Genomic DNA, 17,417 nt, shown 5'->3' with positions numbered 1-17,417 from the left:
TTTTTTTTTTATGGTACGCGGGCTTCTCACTGCTGCGGCCTCTCCCGCTGTGGAGCACAGGCTCCGGACGCACGGGCCCACCCGCTCCGTGGCACATGGGATCCTCCCGGACCGGGGCACGAACCCACATCCCCTGCATCGGCAGGCGGACTCCCAACCACTGCGCCACCAGGGAAGCCCCCTTGCTCTTCTCTTTTAAGGACACTTGTCTTTGGACTTAGGGCCTACTCTAATCCAGGGTGATCTCTTCTTAAGATCTTTAACCTAATTGCATCTGCAAAGATCCTTTTCCCAAATAAGGTCACATTCAGAGGTTGTGGGTGAGCATATCTTTTATTAAAGTTGGGGGGGGCACCACTCAACCCACTCCAAGGATATTTATGTCGTCTCAGATAATCTCCTTATGCACACTTATTAATTACAAAAGGAAAAGGATTATAGGGGGAAACCTGGTAGACAGCACCTTAATCAAGTGATCAAGAGTATCATCACTTTTAACGGGACAAATTGAAATTGTATACTGCCTGCAGGGAGAAGATCATATTTAATACTTCTGTGATATTCCTGCCAAAAATGTGTAATCTGATTACAAACAGGAGGAAACATGAAACAAACCCAAACTGTGAGACATTCTTGAAATGACTGGCCAAGTACTAAAAAGCATCAAGGAAACACTGAGGAATTGTTCCAGATTGGAAGAGAATAAAGATAAATAAAGATACATGATAAGTAAATATAACAAGGGATCCTGAATTTTATTCTTTTACTATAAAGAATATTGTTAGGATAGTTGATGTAATTTGCATGAAATATATGGATTAGATGGTTGTATAGTATTAATGTTAATTTCCTGATTTTCATGGTGTATTGTAGGAGTTAGATACTATAATAGTATTTGGGAGTGACGGTAGATTTTGTTGGCAGTTTGCTTTCTATTGGTTCAAGAAAAAAATTCTTTGGATTATTCCTAGGGAAAAAAGTAAACCTGAAGAAGCAGGCCTCAGATCAGAAACCTTGGATACCTCCAGGAATCTAGGTAGCAGTTTCACCAGAGCCCTGCTGCTGGATGCATACCAGGCTATATTTATTTGTTTCAGTACAGAGAATAAATCAGAAACTTGGCAGTAGCATTTGGAATCACCATTTGATTATAATTCCCTGTCATTTTCCAAGAGCTATCAGACTTTTGCAGTGGTCAAATTATAGACTGGAATATATCGGATCACCACCTCAGCTCATGTTTTAATGGTGACACCAATCTTCGTTATGCTTTGAGAGATGTGATAACGCTTTTAATTTTCTCTTTTGGAAGAGAGTATCATTGGTGGTCTTGCACTTGGCCTTTTCTACCCTAATAGGCTTTCGACCAATCAATGAAGAGCTATGTCGGGAAGCTATTAGTTGCTGAGGTTATTTGGGGACCAAACTAGCTGTGGCATAGGTTTGGGATTCCATTGGTTCTGAGGTGGACTGGATTGAAAGTCCTATTTAGTACCTGATCTCCATGAACCTTATGTCTTATCAGTGGACTGTGGCTGTGTTTTGTAGCCCCAGAATTATTATCTTAGAGCCATCGTTCAGTAGTTTCTCAATGTTGTGGGTATTTCTTTTTCCTTGGTGTATAGCTACATGTGAAAATGGCCACATATCGCTTTGAAGAAGGTTAACAATTCTTTAAACGTGGAAGATTTTCTTTTTGTTTTGTTTTCTGTTTTCTGTGAAAGACCATTCTGCAGATCCAATTTTTCTTCTGCCCTGTTGTCAGTGAGGTAACTGTACCAGATTTTCTTTGGGTAATTAACTGCTCCTATCTGATCTCTGTCACCTCAGGTTCTCCCATCCACAGAGATCAGGGAGCCCATTTTCATTGCAGCCTCTTCCCTTAGTATTTCTTGCCTAGAGATAAGAGTCAGTAAAATGGGTTTAAAAGATTTTAGTGTACCATATATAAAATAGACAAACAATAAGGATTTACTGTATAGCACAGGGAATATATTCAATATCTTGTAATAACCTATAATGGAAAATAATAATAATTTAAAAAAAGAACATATAGGGACTTCCCTGGTGGTCCAGTGGTTAAGGCTCCGCGCTTCCAGGCTTCCTTGGTGGCGCAGTGGTTAAGAATCCGCCTGCCAACGCAGGGGACACGGGTTTGAGACCTGGTCTGGGGAGATCCCACATGCCGCGGAGCAACTAAGCCGGTGCGTCACAACTACTGAGCCTGCGCTCTAGAGCCCGCGAGCCACAACTACTGAAGCCCACATGCCATAACTACTGAAGCCTGTGCGCCTAGACCTGTGCTCTGCAACAAGAGAAGCCCTCGCAATGAGAAGCCCCGGCTCGCCGCCACTAAAGAAAGCCCGCACACAGCAACGAAGGCCCAACACAGCCAATCAAGCAAGCAAGCAAGCAAGCAATAAACAAACAAATAAATAAATAAATAAAATCTATTTAGGAAAAAAAAAAAGAATCTGCCTGCCAATGCTGGAGACACGGGTTCAAGCCCTGGTCCAGGAAGATCTCACATGCCACGGAGCAACTAAGCCCGTGCGCCACAACTACTGAGCCTGTGCTCTAGAGCCTGCGAGCCACAACTACTGAAGCCCGTGCACCTAGAGCCTGTGCTCCGCGACAAGAGAAGCCACCGCAATGAGGAGGCTGTGCACCGCAACTTAGAGTAGCCCCCTCTCGCCACAAATAGAGAAAGCCCGCACACAGCAGCGAAGACCCAACGCAGCCCCCCCCCACCCCGCAAAAAAAAAGTAATAATAAAAAATTAAGGAAAAAAAAGGACTCCGCGCTTCCACTGCAGGGGGCACCGGTTCAATCCCTGATGGGGGAACTAAGATGCCACATGCCGTGTGGCTTATATATATATATATATATATATAGCCAAATCACTTTTTTTTATAACAATGATTTTATTTCAATTTATTTTATTTATTTTTGGCTGCACTGGGTCTTCATTGCTGCACACAGGATTTTTCTAGTTGTGGCGAGAGGGGACTACTCTTTGTTGTGTTGTGCAGGCTTCTTATTGCAGTGGCTTCTCTTGTTGCGGAGCACGGGATCTAGGCGTGCAGGATTCAGTAGTTGTGGTTCGTGCGCTCTAGAGTGCAGTCTCGGTAGTTGTGGTGCACGGGCTTAGTAGCTCCGAGGCATGTGGGATCTTCCCAGACCAGGGCACGAACCTGTGTCCCATGCATTGGCAGGCAGATCCTTAACCACTGCGCCACCAGGGAAGTCCCCTAGTCTTTGTTTTAATGACTTATGCACATTTCCTAAAGGATACTTATGTCAGAGTTCATATACTATCTGATACTGTCTTTTTAATATGCTCCTAGTTTTAAGTCATTTTTTTTAATTAAAAGATTAAAATGTAAAGTAGAAAACAAGAAAGGCTAACTAAGGAAGACAAATTAAAGAGGTAGGTTCCTTAATATATAAATTTACTGCAGTTTCAATCAGAACCTCCACAGGGTTTGTTTTTTAATTTTACAAGTTGCTTCTGAAGTTCATATGGAAAAATACTTAAGAGAATATTGAAAAAGAAGAATAATTGGCGGATACTTAAACTCCCTATTATTAAAAAGCACCATAAATAGATTAGTAGGATGAGTTCAGAAATAGATCTGAGGCAAAATGTAACATATGATAAAAGGTGACATTTCAAATGAATAGGGAAAGCATGGATTATTCAGTATTTTTAGATCATTGCGGAATTTCTTTCATAATATGTTAGTGCTTTTGACAAAAAATGTGATTTAAATATTAACATCGCTTTGAATATCCTTTTTATTTTTAGCTCTTTTTCTCCTTTTTCATCTCGTTTTAGGTGCTTTTTGCAAACAGCTAAATTACTTGTATGCTGTAGGTAAATTTTATTTTCTGAATGTGGTTAAGAACCCTTGTTTCTGGGAGTTCACCTCGTTTGCATTTATTATGATAATAGATTTCTTTTTCAGGTTCTTAGCTACAGAAAACCATGTTTTCTAGTTTTTTTTTTTTTAAAGGAACAAAAATGTTTTAGCAAGAGCTACAGTTAACCCATAAAATAATTGAAAGGGCTAAAGAAACATACACCATATTCTATGCTGGGCTTCTGGAAATGACGTCTGTAACCAGACTGCAAAACTGCATGGGCTAGGGAGCTGTCTGCTGTGATCTGTGTTTGTAAAATTGAAGCCTTCTTCCTGCTGCTTGTTTTTCTTTTAACTTAAAAAAGGTGTGAAATATAACATAGCATGCATACATAAAAGGCCATAAAACATAAATGTACACTTTAATAAATAATCATAAAATGAATACCATCCAGTTACAAAAGAGAACATTGCCTGTACACCAGAAGCCCCTGTATGCCCTTTCTGATCTCATATTTCTGTCTTCCCCCAAGAGGCAAACACAAGCTTGACTTTTGTGATTATAGGTCTGTAGTGATTTACTTATTTTTCTTAATAGTTTTACCTCTTGTCTGTAAACATGATAGGTTTTTTTTTTCTGAAGAAAATCATGCTGAATGTATTCTTTTATCTCATCCTTCTTGTAAGATTCTCACCCATTATATGTAGTATAGTCTGTTGTTATGTTGAAGGACATTTAAGCTGTTGCCCGTTTTTAGTCCATATGAACAGTGCTGGTATGAACATTCATATGTATTGTGTGTCATGAATTTATGCTGTATACCAATGGGTAGTGAGTAGTCAAGAGTATACATATCTTCACCTTTACCATATAATGCCTAGATGTTTTCTAAAGTAGTTGTACCAGTTTATACTCCTACCAGTAGTTGATGATAGAACATGTTACTCCACATTCTTAACTTAACTCTTGTCAAACTTTAATTTATGCAGCAATCTGATAATTATGTTGTGGTATCTCATTATGGCTTTTATTTATTTATTTATTGAGTTATTTATTTATGGCTGCGTTGGGTCTTCATTGCTGAGCACTGGCTTTTCTCTAGTTGCAGCGAGCAGGGGCTACTCTTCATTGTGGTGCGCAGGCTTCTCATTGCAGTGGCTTCCTTTGCACGGGCTCTAGGCGCACGGGCTTCCATTGCACGGGCTCTAGGCGCGCGGGCTTCAGTAGTTGTGGCTCGCGGGCTTCAGTAGTTGTGGCTCACGGGATTTAGAGCGCAGGCTCAGTAGTTGTGGCACACGGGTTTAGTTGCTCCGCGGCATGTGGGATCTTCCCGGACCAGGGCTCGAACCCGTGTCCCCTCCATTGACAGGCAGATTCTTAACCACTGTGCCACCAGGGAAGTCCTCATTATGGCTTTTAATTTGTATTTCCGTGATGACTAAAGAAGCCAAACACCTCTGCATGCTTTTTGGCTTTTTGGATTTCCTCATTTGTAAAAGCCTGTTCAGGTCCTTTATCCGTTTTTCTATTGAGTAGTCTTCTTGATGTGATTTGTTTTAGCATTTTATATATTCTGGATACTATTCTTTTGGTGTGTATATATTACAAATATATCATCTTCCATTCTGTGAGTTGTCTTTTCACTCTAGTAATCATATCTTTTGATGAACAAAAATTCTTAATTTTGATGGTAGTACAACTTCACAGTCATTTTCTTATATGGCTAGTCCATTCTTTGTCTTTCGGAAATCCTTCCCCACCTTGAGATCGTAAATGTACTTTCTTGTGCATTATCTAAGCACTTTAGCTTTGCTTTTCACGTTAGGTCTTTGATGTACCTGGAATTGATTTTGTGTGTGCGTGTGTGTGTGTTTGGCATCAGGGACCCAAAGTTGTTGTTGTTGTTTTTTTATAATTTTATCCCAGTTCCATTTATTGACTGTCCTTTCTCCACTGTTCATATATCAAGTGTCTGAATATGCATGGATCTGTCTCTGTGCTCACTGTTGTATTTGTTCACTGGCTTACAACTTTTCCATACAGGTCTTATTAGAGATTTGTTAGCATTGTTGGCAGATATATCACACCTTTCGCTGTTATTGTGAATGGGATCTTTTTTCTTTAAGTTACGTTTTGTAATTTTTTGTTGCTGTTTTACAAAAATAGAATTCATATTTTATGTAACTACTTATATCCAGTAGCCTTATTGAACTTTATCAATGCCAGTAATCTATCCACAAATGTTTTCTTTAGGGCCTTTTTTTTTGGCGACTCCACTTGGTGCCTCTCAGGCTGGTTGCTTTTCTTAAATACATAATGGTGATAACAACAAAAACTAATGTTTATTGAGTACTAACTATGTGTCTGGTGCTGTTGCTGATAGTTTTACATGTGTATATGCCTGTGTGTGTGAATTTCTAGCTTCATCAATATTGGTAGCTGTTCTGGTTTCCCTTAGCATTTGTGAAGGTCATTATTTCGTATACTGCAAGCAACCCTCTGTTGTGAGTGACAGGTCACTCTGGAGGATGGGTTCCATCTGTGGGATGGGATGGAATGGGGAGATGCACTGTAGTGTTCAAGAGGTGGCTTTTCAGCATATATAATATTGGAAAAGAAAAGAACTAGTTAGCCCAAATATATTAGAGAAGGCTTGTGGCTATAAAAGTTGTGTGGCACCCGTCCATTTGGGGAGGGGGCTTATTTCTTCTACCACATCCCCTTTGAGACCCTGTTGTCCCTATCAGCTGATGTACCACTTTTCTTAAAAGAGAGGTATTATAGTTACTGGCATCTCAGGAACTTAAATGTTTCACTTTTTACCATGCAGGGAGTTTAGGCACTGACCTAGCTCCTGCAGTTTTAAATGAATCTGCCAGGCTTCTACCATCCATTCCTGACTTCAGCCTTTGCCACTGCCTCTGAGTTTGAACTTTTCTGGAACTCTGTTAATGGGGAATACTGATGTACTGCCTCCTTTACTGACTGTGCTTTTTCCTTATGTTGGATTGCAAATTTTGCATTCTGATTTTTCCCTCAATCTAATTCCATTTGTTTAAAATTCCAGGAATTCCTCAGATTTTCTTATGACCCTTCTCTGTGTTTCATGACTGCTCTGGACTTTTTCTAATATTTATATTCTGTCCTTTCAGTAGGATTTTGGTGGGGAGAATATGTCAGTGTTTGGACTTAGTTTGCTGTCTTGAACTGTAACTTGTAGTTTAATATTACAGAATATTTCAGAATTTTAAATGATAGTGAATATAGTCAGTCAGTATAGGTTTTGGAATTAGGTATATGGGATCTTTGCCACTTAAAATACTTGAGTTATTTTGAGCAAATTTCTTAACCATTCAAAGTTTTGGTTTCCTCATCTGCAAAATGAAAATAATGGAACTAATCTTACCTATCACTTAGGTTTATTAGTATTATATGAGATAATACAATACATGTAAAGCTCTTAGTACAGAAAGTGGTATCCAGTAAGTGCTCAATAAATGTTATTTATTAGATTATGAATATTCAACAGTTGTTTTAAAAACAAATCCAGTAGCTTTTTCTGAAAATCTTCTTGAAGTGAAATTAATAAACAGATGATAAGCTGCTAGCAGTATGGTATCAAAACTTTTAACATATCCTTGCCACTAAATGTAATTAAGACTAAGACTTATGTGGAATTAGTAAATCTGTGCTGTAACATTTTTCTCCTAGGATCGGCTTGATGGTCGTAATATAATTGCATTATTTATAAAATTAATTTATTAATATGTGAATGAAGGGATTAATACAAGTCCTTCTTTAATAGCTTTCAAAATATTTTTCTTAAATATTTTCCTATGCTAATTCAAAATTTAACATGCTAATTCAGCATATGTTGGCATTTTTATTCTGCCACAGGATTAATGTATACACCTGAAAGAGTAAAATGTTTTATTTTTTATTACAGCAGAATGGCCAAAGACTATGACAGGTCTTCCCAGCACGTCAGGGACAACTGCCAGTGTGGTCATCATACGGGGCCTGAAGATGTATGTAGCTCATGTGGGTGACTCAGGGGTGGTTCTTGGAATTCAGGATGACCCAAAGGATGATTTTATCAGAGCTGTGGAGGTGACACAAGACCATAAGCCAGAACTTCCCAAGGAAAGAGAACGAATTGAAGGACTTGGTGGGAGGTAATTATTGTCCTATTTTGTCTTTCTTCTCTTGGTTCTATTTAGTCCTTTTCCGCTTTATTTACCAGATTGACCTACTCCTCCCTTTTAATGAAGTTACAGATTTTCAGTTTACCTGATGAAGTACTTATGTATGTTCATATTTATCTTATTATTTTGAATTGACTGTTTTATTTCTGATAATGGCTCCAAAGGGAAATAATATTTTAATATTATTAAATAATAATAATAATATAAATAATAATAATTTTGTTACTCAAGTAACAAAACATACAAGGATTTATTTAAAACCTTTTACATAAATACTGATCAGCATGCCCTTCAGAATCTGGACAGAGTAGCCCTTATAGTTCCAGAGTAGAACAATTTGATATTTATTTCTTTAGGCTGCGCTGGGTCTTAGGTCGTCTTTGTTGCGGCATGCATGCAGGATCTAGTTCCCCGATCAGGGATCGAACCTGGGCCCCTTGCACTGGGAGCTTCGAGTCCTACCCACTGGACCACCTACTCTGGGGAAGTCCCCCAGAGTAGAACAATTTGAATCTGTCTTTGGGAATAGAATTTTGTTAGAATTAGCTTTCAGTTTTTCCCTTTTATTTCTGAGTCATATATGCTGCAAACCTCTGTTTCAACTTATTGTCTCAATATGTATAGAGATAGTTTGTAAACTATGAACTGAATTTGACTTCAGCCTAATATTTTTATGCTACAAACTAAAATGTAAGATTATTCTAAAAATCAGAGGAATGAGTAACATAAGAAAATTTAAAAATTATTCCAATACTAATTTTTAAAAATCAAGGATGAAGGCAAGTTAAACAGAGTCTGGTGTTTTCTAAATAATCATTCTAACTCAAGTCTTACAATGATATTACTACTTGCCTCCTCTTTCTTGCTTTTTTTTTTTTTTTTTAAGAAGCCCCAGGTTTTTGTTGTTGTTTTTTTTCTTTTTGGCTGCATCGGGTCTTAGTTGCGGAATGCGGGATCTTTCATTATTGTATACGGGCTTCTCTCTAGTTATGGCACGGGCTCCAGAGCGGTGGGTGGGCTCTTTAGTTTGTGGCACGTGGCCTCTCTCGTTGAGATGCGCGAGCTCAGTAGTTATGGTGTGCAGGCTTAGTTGCCCCACAGCGTGTGGGATCTTAGTTCCCTGACCGGGGATTGAACCTGTGTCCCCTGCATTGGAAGGCAGATTCTTTACCACTGGATCACCAGGGAAGTCCCTCCTCTCTTTCTTGCTTTTTTTTTTTTTTTTTTGCGGTACTGGGGCCTCTCACTGTTGTGGCCTCTCCTGTTGTGGAGCACAGGCTCCGGACGCGCAGGCTCAGCGGCCATGGCTCACGGGCCCAGCCGCTCCGTGGCATGTGGGATCTTCCCGGACCGGGGCACGAACCCATGTCCGCTGCATCGGCAGGCGGACTCTCAACCACTGCACCACCAGGGAAGCCCTCTTTCTTGCTTTTATTAAATCAAAATGGTCTTTTTCAGAGAAATAATAAACTGAAGGAAAGAATTAACATCCTTAAACTACCAGGAGTTCAAAAGATAAGTAAGGAAAACACTAAAACTCTGCTGCCTTCAGATAGATGGGTAATGGAGAGGAAGTTTGAACAAAAACAGATTCTCAAAAGAATAGTATAAACGTTCGGAAAAATGTTTAACATTATTGAAATGAAATTATATTTTTTGCTGTTGGGTTAGCAATATTTTTGTTGTAATGGGTATCCTGTTGATAGGATTATATATTGGTATGACCTATACAAAATATAACACATACCACTAACTTTAAATGTATATAGACTCAGTAATTTAAGGAATCTACTCTAAAGAAGACATATGAAATGTGGACCAAAATATCTGAATGGAGCTATTGATTGCAGCTGTGTTTATTGACTGTTAATTTAGCTGAAAATAACTTGAAAGCCGAACAGCTGGAAAATGGTTAAGTACATTTAATATATATTCATAACATTGGATATGATATGAACATTAATTTTTATATGTAAATTTTTAAAAATCATGGTGTTATGAAGAATTTCAAACATAAAAGTAAAGGTAGGGGAATTCCCTGGCAGTAAAAAAAAAAAAAAAAAAAAAAAAGTAAAGGTGGAATAGTGTAATGAACTCCCATACATATGGGGAATTTTTCTTTAATATATGATTTTTTTCCCTGTTTCACTGAGAAATAATTGACATATATCAATTATATAAATTTAAGCCGTGCTACATGATGGTTTCGTTTACTTATATTGTGAAATGATTACCACAATAGGTTCAGCTAACATCCATTTTCTCATATAGATACAATAAATAGAAAAGAGAGAATAAAGGAAAAAAACGTTCTCCTTGTGATGAGAACACTTAGGATTTATTGTCTTTAAAACTTTCCTGTATATAATATAGCAATATTAACTATAGTCATCATGTTGTACATTACATCCCTAGTACTTATTTATCTTATAACTGGAAATTTGTACCTTTTGACCACATTCCTCCAATTCCCCCTTTCCCCTACCAGGAATTTTTAATAATATAGGAGAATGCTTATTGGTCACAATAAGCAGGATATAAAATTACATTGCTAACTCTTTGTCTCCATGGAGATTGTACAAATTTATACTTATATCATCAGGATACGTGGATGACCCTGACAACAGTTGATCATATCCAGTTGTACATTAAAAAAAGGCATCTTGGTGATGTTTTCATTTGCATTTATCTTGAGAAAGCTTGAATATCTTTTTATTTAAGAGCCATTTATACTTCCTTTTCTGTGTTTTTTTGTTTATATTCTTTGTTCATTTTGGGGGAGAGTAGTTAGCCTTTTTTGTATTAATGTGTAGGAGCCACTTAGACATTAGAGAATTTAGACTAATATAATCGATGAGTTTCAGATGTTGTTTTCACAGTTTGTGTTTTGATTCTGCTCCTGGAATATTTTTCCATGTGGCAGTTTATTTTAATGTAGTTAAATTGATCAATCTCTACCATTATGACTTTTGGGTTTTGTGCCATACATACAGTTCCTTCACTCTGAGGTTATTAAAAAGTCTTCTATATTTTCTTCTTGTACAGCAGTTATGAATACTTTGGTCTTAGGAACCCTTTACACTCTTAAAAATTAAGGCCCTCAAAGAGCTTTTTGTTTATTTGGGTTATATGTATTGATTCTACCATATTAGGAATTAAAATGGAGACATTTTCAAATATTTGTTAATTTATTGAAAAATAACAATGTTAGGCTCATTATTTGTTAATATAAAGAAAAATTTTAATGAAAAAATAGCTGTTTCCCCAAAACAAACATTTGAGAGGATTGGCATTGTTTTACATTTTTTAAAAGTCTTTTTATTGTCTCGCTTAATAGGTGACTGCTAGATTCGTGTATTTGCTTTTACATTCAATCTGTTGTGATAAGGTATTTTGGTTGTAGTATCTGAAGTAAAGTCTGGTTTTACACAGATTTATAGGTGGAAAATGGAGAGTATTTCAAAAGCTTTTCCATGTTTTGGGGGTATTCTTCTTTGATATTATTCTAAAATTCACGAAGAGGGAGTTTCTTAAAGGTTAATAATAGTGTGGTATCTGAAATCATATCAATGACTTTTTTCATACTCTTTCACTGAGAGCCATAGGTGTATCAGTTAAGAGCCATTGGTTAAATAATATCTTTATCCATGCATGATTTTTTTAATTAGTAGATTTTTGTTGTTTAAAGCAGTTTTAGATTCATAGCAAAATTGAGCAGAAAGTATAGAGAGTTCCTGTATACTCCCTGCCTCCTTCTACTCGCATAGTCTCTTCCACTATCAGCATCCTTCCCCAGTGGTACATTTGTTACAATTGACGACCCTACATTGACACATCATTATCACTCAAAGTCTATAGTTTATGTTAGGGTTGCTTTTGGTGTTGTGCATTCTAGGGTTTGACAAATGTGTAATGACAGGTATTTACCATTATAGTTTCATACAGAATAGTTTCACTGCCCTAAAAATCTTCTGTGCTCTGCCTATTTATCCCTTCCTCTTGGGATCTTCCTGGACCGGGGCACGAACCCGTATTCCCTGCATCGGCAGGCGGACTCTCAACCACTGTGCCACCAGGGAAGCCCCCTTCCTCCCTTCTTACTCCTGGCAACCACTGGTCTTTTTATTGTCTCCATAGTTTTGCCTTTTCCAGAGTGTCATATAGTTGGAATCATATAGTATATAGCCCCCATGCATGATTTTGAAACCTAGGTATTGGTCATTTATAAAGTATTGGTTAGCTGAGTTATGCAGATCATCCAAATATTGACACATTTTATTATACAATATAGCAAATCCTGTAACTGCTCAAAAAGTCCACTGTATACACATGGTCGTAGTATTATTATGAAAATAATTTTGAGGGCTTCCCTGGTGGCGCAGTGGTTAAGAATCCTCCTGCCAATGCAGGGGACACGGGTTCAAGCCCTGATCCGGGAAGATCCCACATGCCGTGGAGCAAATAAGCCTGTGCACCACAACTACTGAGCCTGTGCTCTAGAGCCCGTGTGCCACAACTACTGAAGCCCTCGTGCCTAGAGCCTGGGCTCTGCAGCAAGAGAAGCCACCGCAGTGAGAAATCTGCACACCAGAACGAAGAGTAACCCCCGCTCGAGCACAGCGACAAAGACCCAGCACAGCCAAAAAATAAATAAATAAATAAATAAATAAATAAAATTTTAAAAAAGAAAAAGAAAATAATTTTGATCTTGCAGACCCCCTGAAATGGTCTGGGGGACTCCTGGCGTCCCTGAACCAGATTTTGAGAACCACTTTTCTATTACTTGTGTGGTTTTATCATTTACATTTTAAGCAGTCCCTCTTTTAAATTTTTCTTTAATTAATTAATTAAATATGGGGGGGTCCGTGTTGGATCTTTGTTGCTGGGCGTGGGCTTTCTCTACTTGCAGCAATCGAGGACTACTCTTCGTTGGGGTGCACGGGCTTTTCATTGCAATGGCTTCTCTTGTTGTGGAGCATGGGCTCTAGGCACGCAGGCTTCAGTAGTTGTGGCACGTGGGCTCATTAGTTGTGGCACGTGGGCTCTAGAGCGCAGGCTCAGTAGTTGTGGTGCACGGGCTTAGTTGCTCCGTGGCGCATGGGATCTTCCCGGACCAGGGATTGAACCCATGTCCCCTGCATTGGTAGGTGGATTCTTAACCACTGTGCCACCAGGGAAGTCCCATCATTTACATTTTAATCTTATAGCTCTGGAATTTTAAAATTAAACCTGAGTAGTAGGGATATGAGTTAATATTTTTTTCTCATTGGCCATTGGTAGCCACTTAACAACCATTCCTTACTGATTAGAAGGCTTACCAGGCATAAAACCCTTCTTCAATGGGAAGATGATCTTGAGTTTATCCTCTTCTAGCACTCTTTCTCTGGTTAAGATAAATATGGAATGTCAGCTCTGTTATAAGGCAACATTGCTTATTGTAGAATGACCCTTGAATGGAACTGCATCTGGATAGGAAAGATTTTGAATGGACCACAAATTTCTCTTGGGAAGCAGAGACCGTAGCTGCCCTGTGTACATGCAGTTTGACTTGTGCAGGGACGAGCAAGTCATGGGCTGTTAAGATACTGATTCTTATGGCATACGAAGCTCACTTGTGGTGCCTAGAAATTGGCTCCTGGATTTCTGTAAGGATCACTTCTGAAGACAGCACGACTGAAGCTGCAGTGCTGGCATACTCTTGTTTCCTGTCCTGTATGCTACAAAGTTAAATGAGCCTGGTTTCATGCTATAGTTTATTTGATCCTATGAGTGTGAAGGTCAGTATGTATCTGAGACCAATACTGGTAGTTATGCAAAATGAGCTTTGCAATTATATATATTTGGGTCTTTTTCTGGGCTTTATTTTTTTATTTTTATTTTTATTTTTTTTGCGGTATGCGGGCCTCTCACTGCTTGCGGCACCTCCCACTGCGGAGCACAGGCTCTGGACGCGCAGGCCCAGCAGCCATGGCCCACGGGCCCAGCCGCTCCGTGGCATGCGGGATCCTCCCAGACCGGGGCACGAACCCACGTCCCCTGCATCGGCAGGCGGACTCTCAACCACTGTGCCACCAGGGAAGCCCCTGGGCTTTCTTTTTTTAATACTGTATATTCATGCACCAGTACCATACTTATTTGTTTTTATTTTAATAAATTTATTTATTTATTTTTGGCTGCGTTGGGTCTTCATTGCTGCTAGAACCTGTGTCCACTGCATTGGCAGGCGGATTCTTAACCACTGCACCACCAGGGAAGCCCATATTATTTTAAATTGAGGCTTTATTTTAATTTTTAATATTGGTAGGCCTGACTCCTCTCATTAGTCTTTAAAAAATATTTTTCTTGACTGTTCTTTATTTTTCACTATGAATATTAAAATTATTTTTATTTTAATAACTTCTTTTAGAGTTTATTTTTTTGTCCTGTTACTTAAAATAGCATCTGGATAGTTGGACAGATGCTGTTTGCCATTTGAAAGCAGGTGTCTTTTTGCACAAATTGAACTGTTTTTTTTTATTTTCAAAATAAATAAATATTTATTTATTGTTGGCTGTGTTGGGTCTTCGTTGCTATGTGCGGGCTTTCTCTAGTTGCGGTGAGCGGGGACTACGCTTCGTTGCCGAGCACAGACTTCTCATTGTGTTGGCTTCTCTTGTTGTGGAGCACGGGCTCGGGGCACGCAGGCTTCAGTAGTTGTGGCATGTGGGCTCATTAGTTGTGGCTCGTGGGCTCTAGAGCACAGGCTCAGTAGCCGTGGCACACGGGCTTAGTTGCTCCACGGCATGTGGGATCTTCCTGGACCAGGGCTTAAACCCATGTCCCCTGCATTGGCAGGCGGATTCTTAGCCACTGTGCCACCAGGGAAGTCCCTCAACTGTTTTATTGTAAGTTATTTACTCCTTTCCCTCTGTCCTCACCCTGGGCAACTGGCCAGTGCTCTGTTTTTCCAGCCTTCTGTTGCTGCTCAGTCAGCCCTTTGCATATCAGGCTGATCATTTGTGTATGCCATTAGTCATGCAGGACAACAGCAGGAAGTGCAATAAAAGCAGCATCTTTTGCAACATTTCTTTGGTTTTTTGATACTGGATTTAAAACTTTGTTTTAGCCAGTGCCCTTATTTTGTCATTTGTTTCTGAGAAACACAGAGACCATAATAACTTTGAATATTAAGTATCTAGAGAGCTCCTAGGAGAGTTATGTTGGAAGCAATTTGCGTAGGTACTGTAATTACTTAAGTATTAAGCCTTACTTTTTAGGGAGCTGGTTTAGGGAAGAACAATAGGGCATAAGGTGTTAGGAAGGCAGAATGTTGGTGTCTCTTCTCCTGGAACTCTTATGTTTCACAGATTCTTGTCAATTGTAGATTCAATCTTTACTCTCCTCTTTGCTTTTTGAGGATCAGCATTGAAGAAAGCATAAAATAACAGAGTGATGGCCTTTGATACTCTTACTATGACCAAGAACAATGTTGCTTTCAGTATTACAAATTAAAATAATTCTCAAAAGGGCTAGTAAATGAACACCTCTCTTGAATTTCTCTTCTAGGTTAATGTTGACAAAGTTTTCTGCTCATCCTGTACTTGCTGCATTCCCCCCTGTTCTGTCCAGTATAGTAGCCACTAACCACATATAACTGTCTGAATTTAAATATAAATTAATTAAATTAAAAATTCAGTTCCTCATTTGCACTAGTCACATTGACAGTGCTCAGTTGGCGGACATGGCTAGTGCCTGCTGTATCAGACTGTGCCTAGTGAACATTTCCATCACTGCAGGAAGTTTCATGAGACAGAGCTGCTCAAATCTCCTGGCCTGCCCTTGTCTCGTGAGCTTGTTTTCTACTTAAGAAAGATGATTGAGGCTGTTCTCCTTCTGTCATATTCATGTTTTTCTGGGCTCAGAGGAAGATTTTTTTCTCATTTATGAAGGCTTATGCCTTTATTTTGGTTCTCTTAGAACTTGTATTCCATTTGTTATCTCTTCTCCCTAGTATCTTCATTCCTTTGAAGTTAGAGCAGAAATAGATAAGCCATAGATGGAGGTTAACTTGGAGGCTGCTGCTGAGTTCTACAGCATTTCATACTGACATTCCTGTGGAGATGGTCACCACTATCTGTCCTGTCTTCAGCTTTCCGTATCTTGAAGCCAGTTTAGTTTCAGTGTTCATCAGGTTTACGGGGACAGAGTCATACTACTCACAGTCAACATAGTAAGCTATTAAGAGACTCATGTATACATCAGGATGTCATAGTACTCATTAATAATGAGAACAGTAACTGACAAGAAGACCACATATTATTGTCAGCTGACCTGCCGTAGATGAAATGAAATTTCAGATTGTAATCAGAGGGTTTCAGTGTGCACATGGGATCTTAGTGTGAAGACTTAATTCAGTTATCTTAATGTCATCTATCTTTGAGAGTTCAGAATCCACTTGTGTCTGATGCATGTATCTGTCAGGTGAACCTAATATCAGGCAGGCTAATACTGTTTCTTGGGAATGCTCTTTGCCACTCTTCCCCTCACCTTTTTAAAGCCTTCCAGGGGAACATTTTTCTTCTGTTTATTTATTTTTTTAAATTCCAGGCAGATTATTATTAAATTGATTTAAGGGCCAGTTTCCCATTTCAGTCGTTCAGGCATAGGTTGAGAGACCATCTCTGTTGAGTTTTATTACTTTTTTGCTCCAATATTTGACTATATCTCAATGTTTTAGGCACCCTGGAGTGTACTGACTTCTTGTGTATTAATTACAGATTTCTGTTGCTCCAACACCAAATTTCTAGGCGGGTTTTCTTGTTGTGTAACCCCCAAATCTATATTTCTACAGCTGATCTGTTTCCAAAGTCTAGTCTCACTTCTAAATACAAAAATATCTAAATACATAGGTACTTCTATTGAGAAATTTATTATTAATTCCTCAGATCAAAAATATTAAACTTGAAGTTCTATTTTCAATACCCCTAAATCCTTCAAAAAGTATACAACCTTTTCAATTTCTTTTATCATTATGTAATCCCTCTTCAATTTTAACCACTTCTTCCTCCCCTCAGTTATCAAATTTTCTTGCTTTTTGAGAGTCATGTACCATAATGTTGATTGCAGCACCACTTACAATAGCCAGGACATGGAAGCAACCTAAGTGTCCATCAACAGATGAATGAATAAAGAAGATGTGGCATATATATACAATGGAATATTACTGAGCCATAAAAAGAAATGAAATTGAGTTATTTGTAGTGAGGTGGATGAACCTAGAGTCTGTCATACAGAGTGAAGTAAGTCAGAAAGAGAAAAACAAATACTGTATGCTAACACATATATATGGAATCTAAAAAAAAAAAAAAA

At 38.6% G+C, this 17,417-nt stretch overlaps 1 protein-coding gene across 1 annotated transcript in view; it reads left to right on the top strand.

The window, feature by feature from the left end:
- PPM1D (protein phosphatase, Mg2+/Mn2+ dependent 1D) overlaps nucleotides 1-17,417 on the top strand; it is a 51,275-nt gene that overhangs the window by 7,269 nt on the left and 26,589 nt on the right. Inside the window, exon 2 of the mRNA XM_024757614.1 lies at nucleotides 7,811-8,039. Coding sequence (XP_024613382.1) covers nucleotides 7,811-8,039 — 229 coding nt within the window. The remainder of the gene's footprint in view (nucleotides 1-7,810; nucleotides 8,040-17,417) is intronic.

The sequence above is a fragment of the Neophocaena asiaeorientalis genome, unplaced genomic scaffold (genome assembly GCF_003031525.2).
Source record: "Neophocaena asiaeorientalis asiaeorientalis breed wild unplaced genomic scaffold, Neophocaena_asiaeorientalis_V1.1 scaffold327, whole genome shotgun sequence".
Lineage (NCBI taxonomy): Eukaryota > Metazoa > Chordata > Mammalia > Artiodactyla > Phocoenidae > Neophocaena > Neophocaena asiaeorientalis.
The sequence above is the reverse complement of the archived record's forward strand: the minus strand, read 5'-3'. Positions and strand labels throughout refer to the sequence as shown.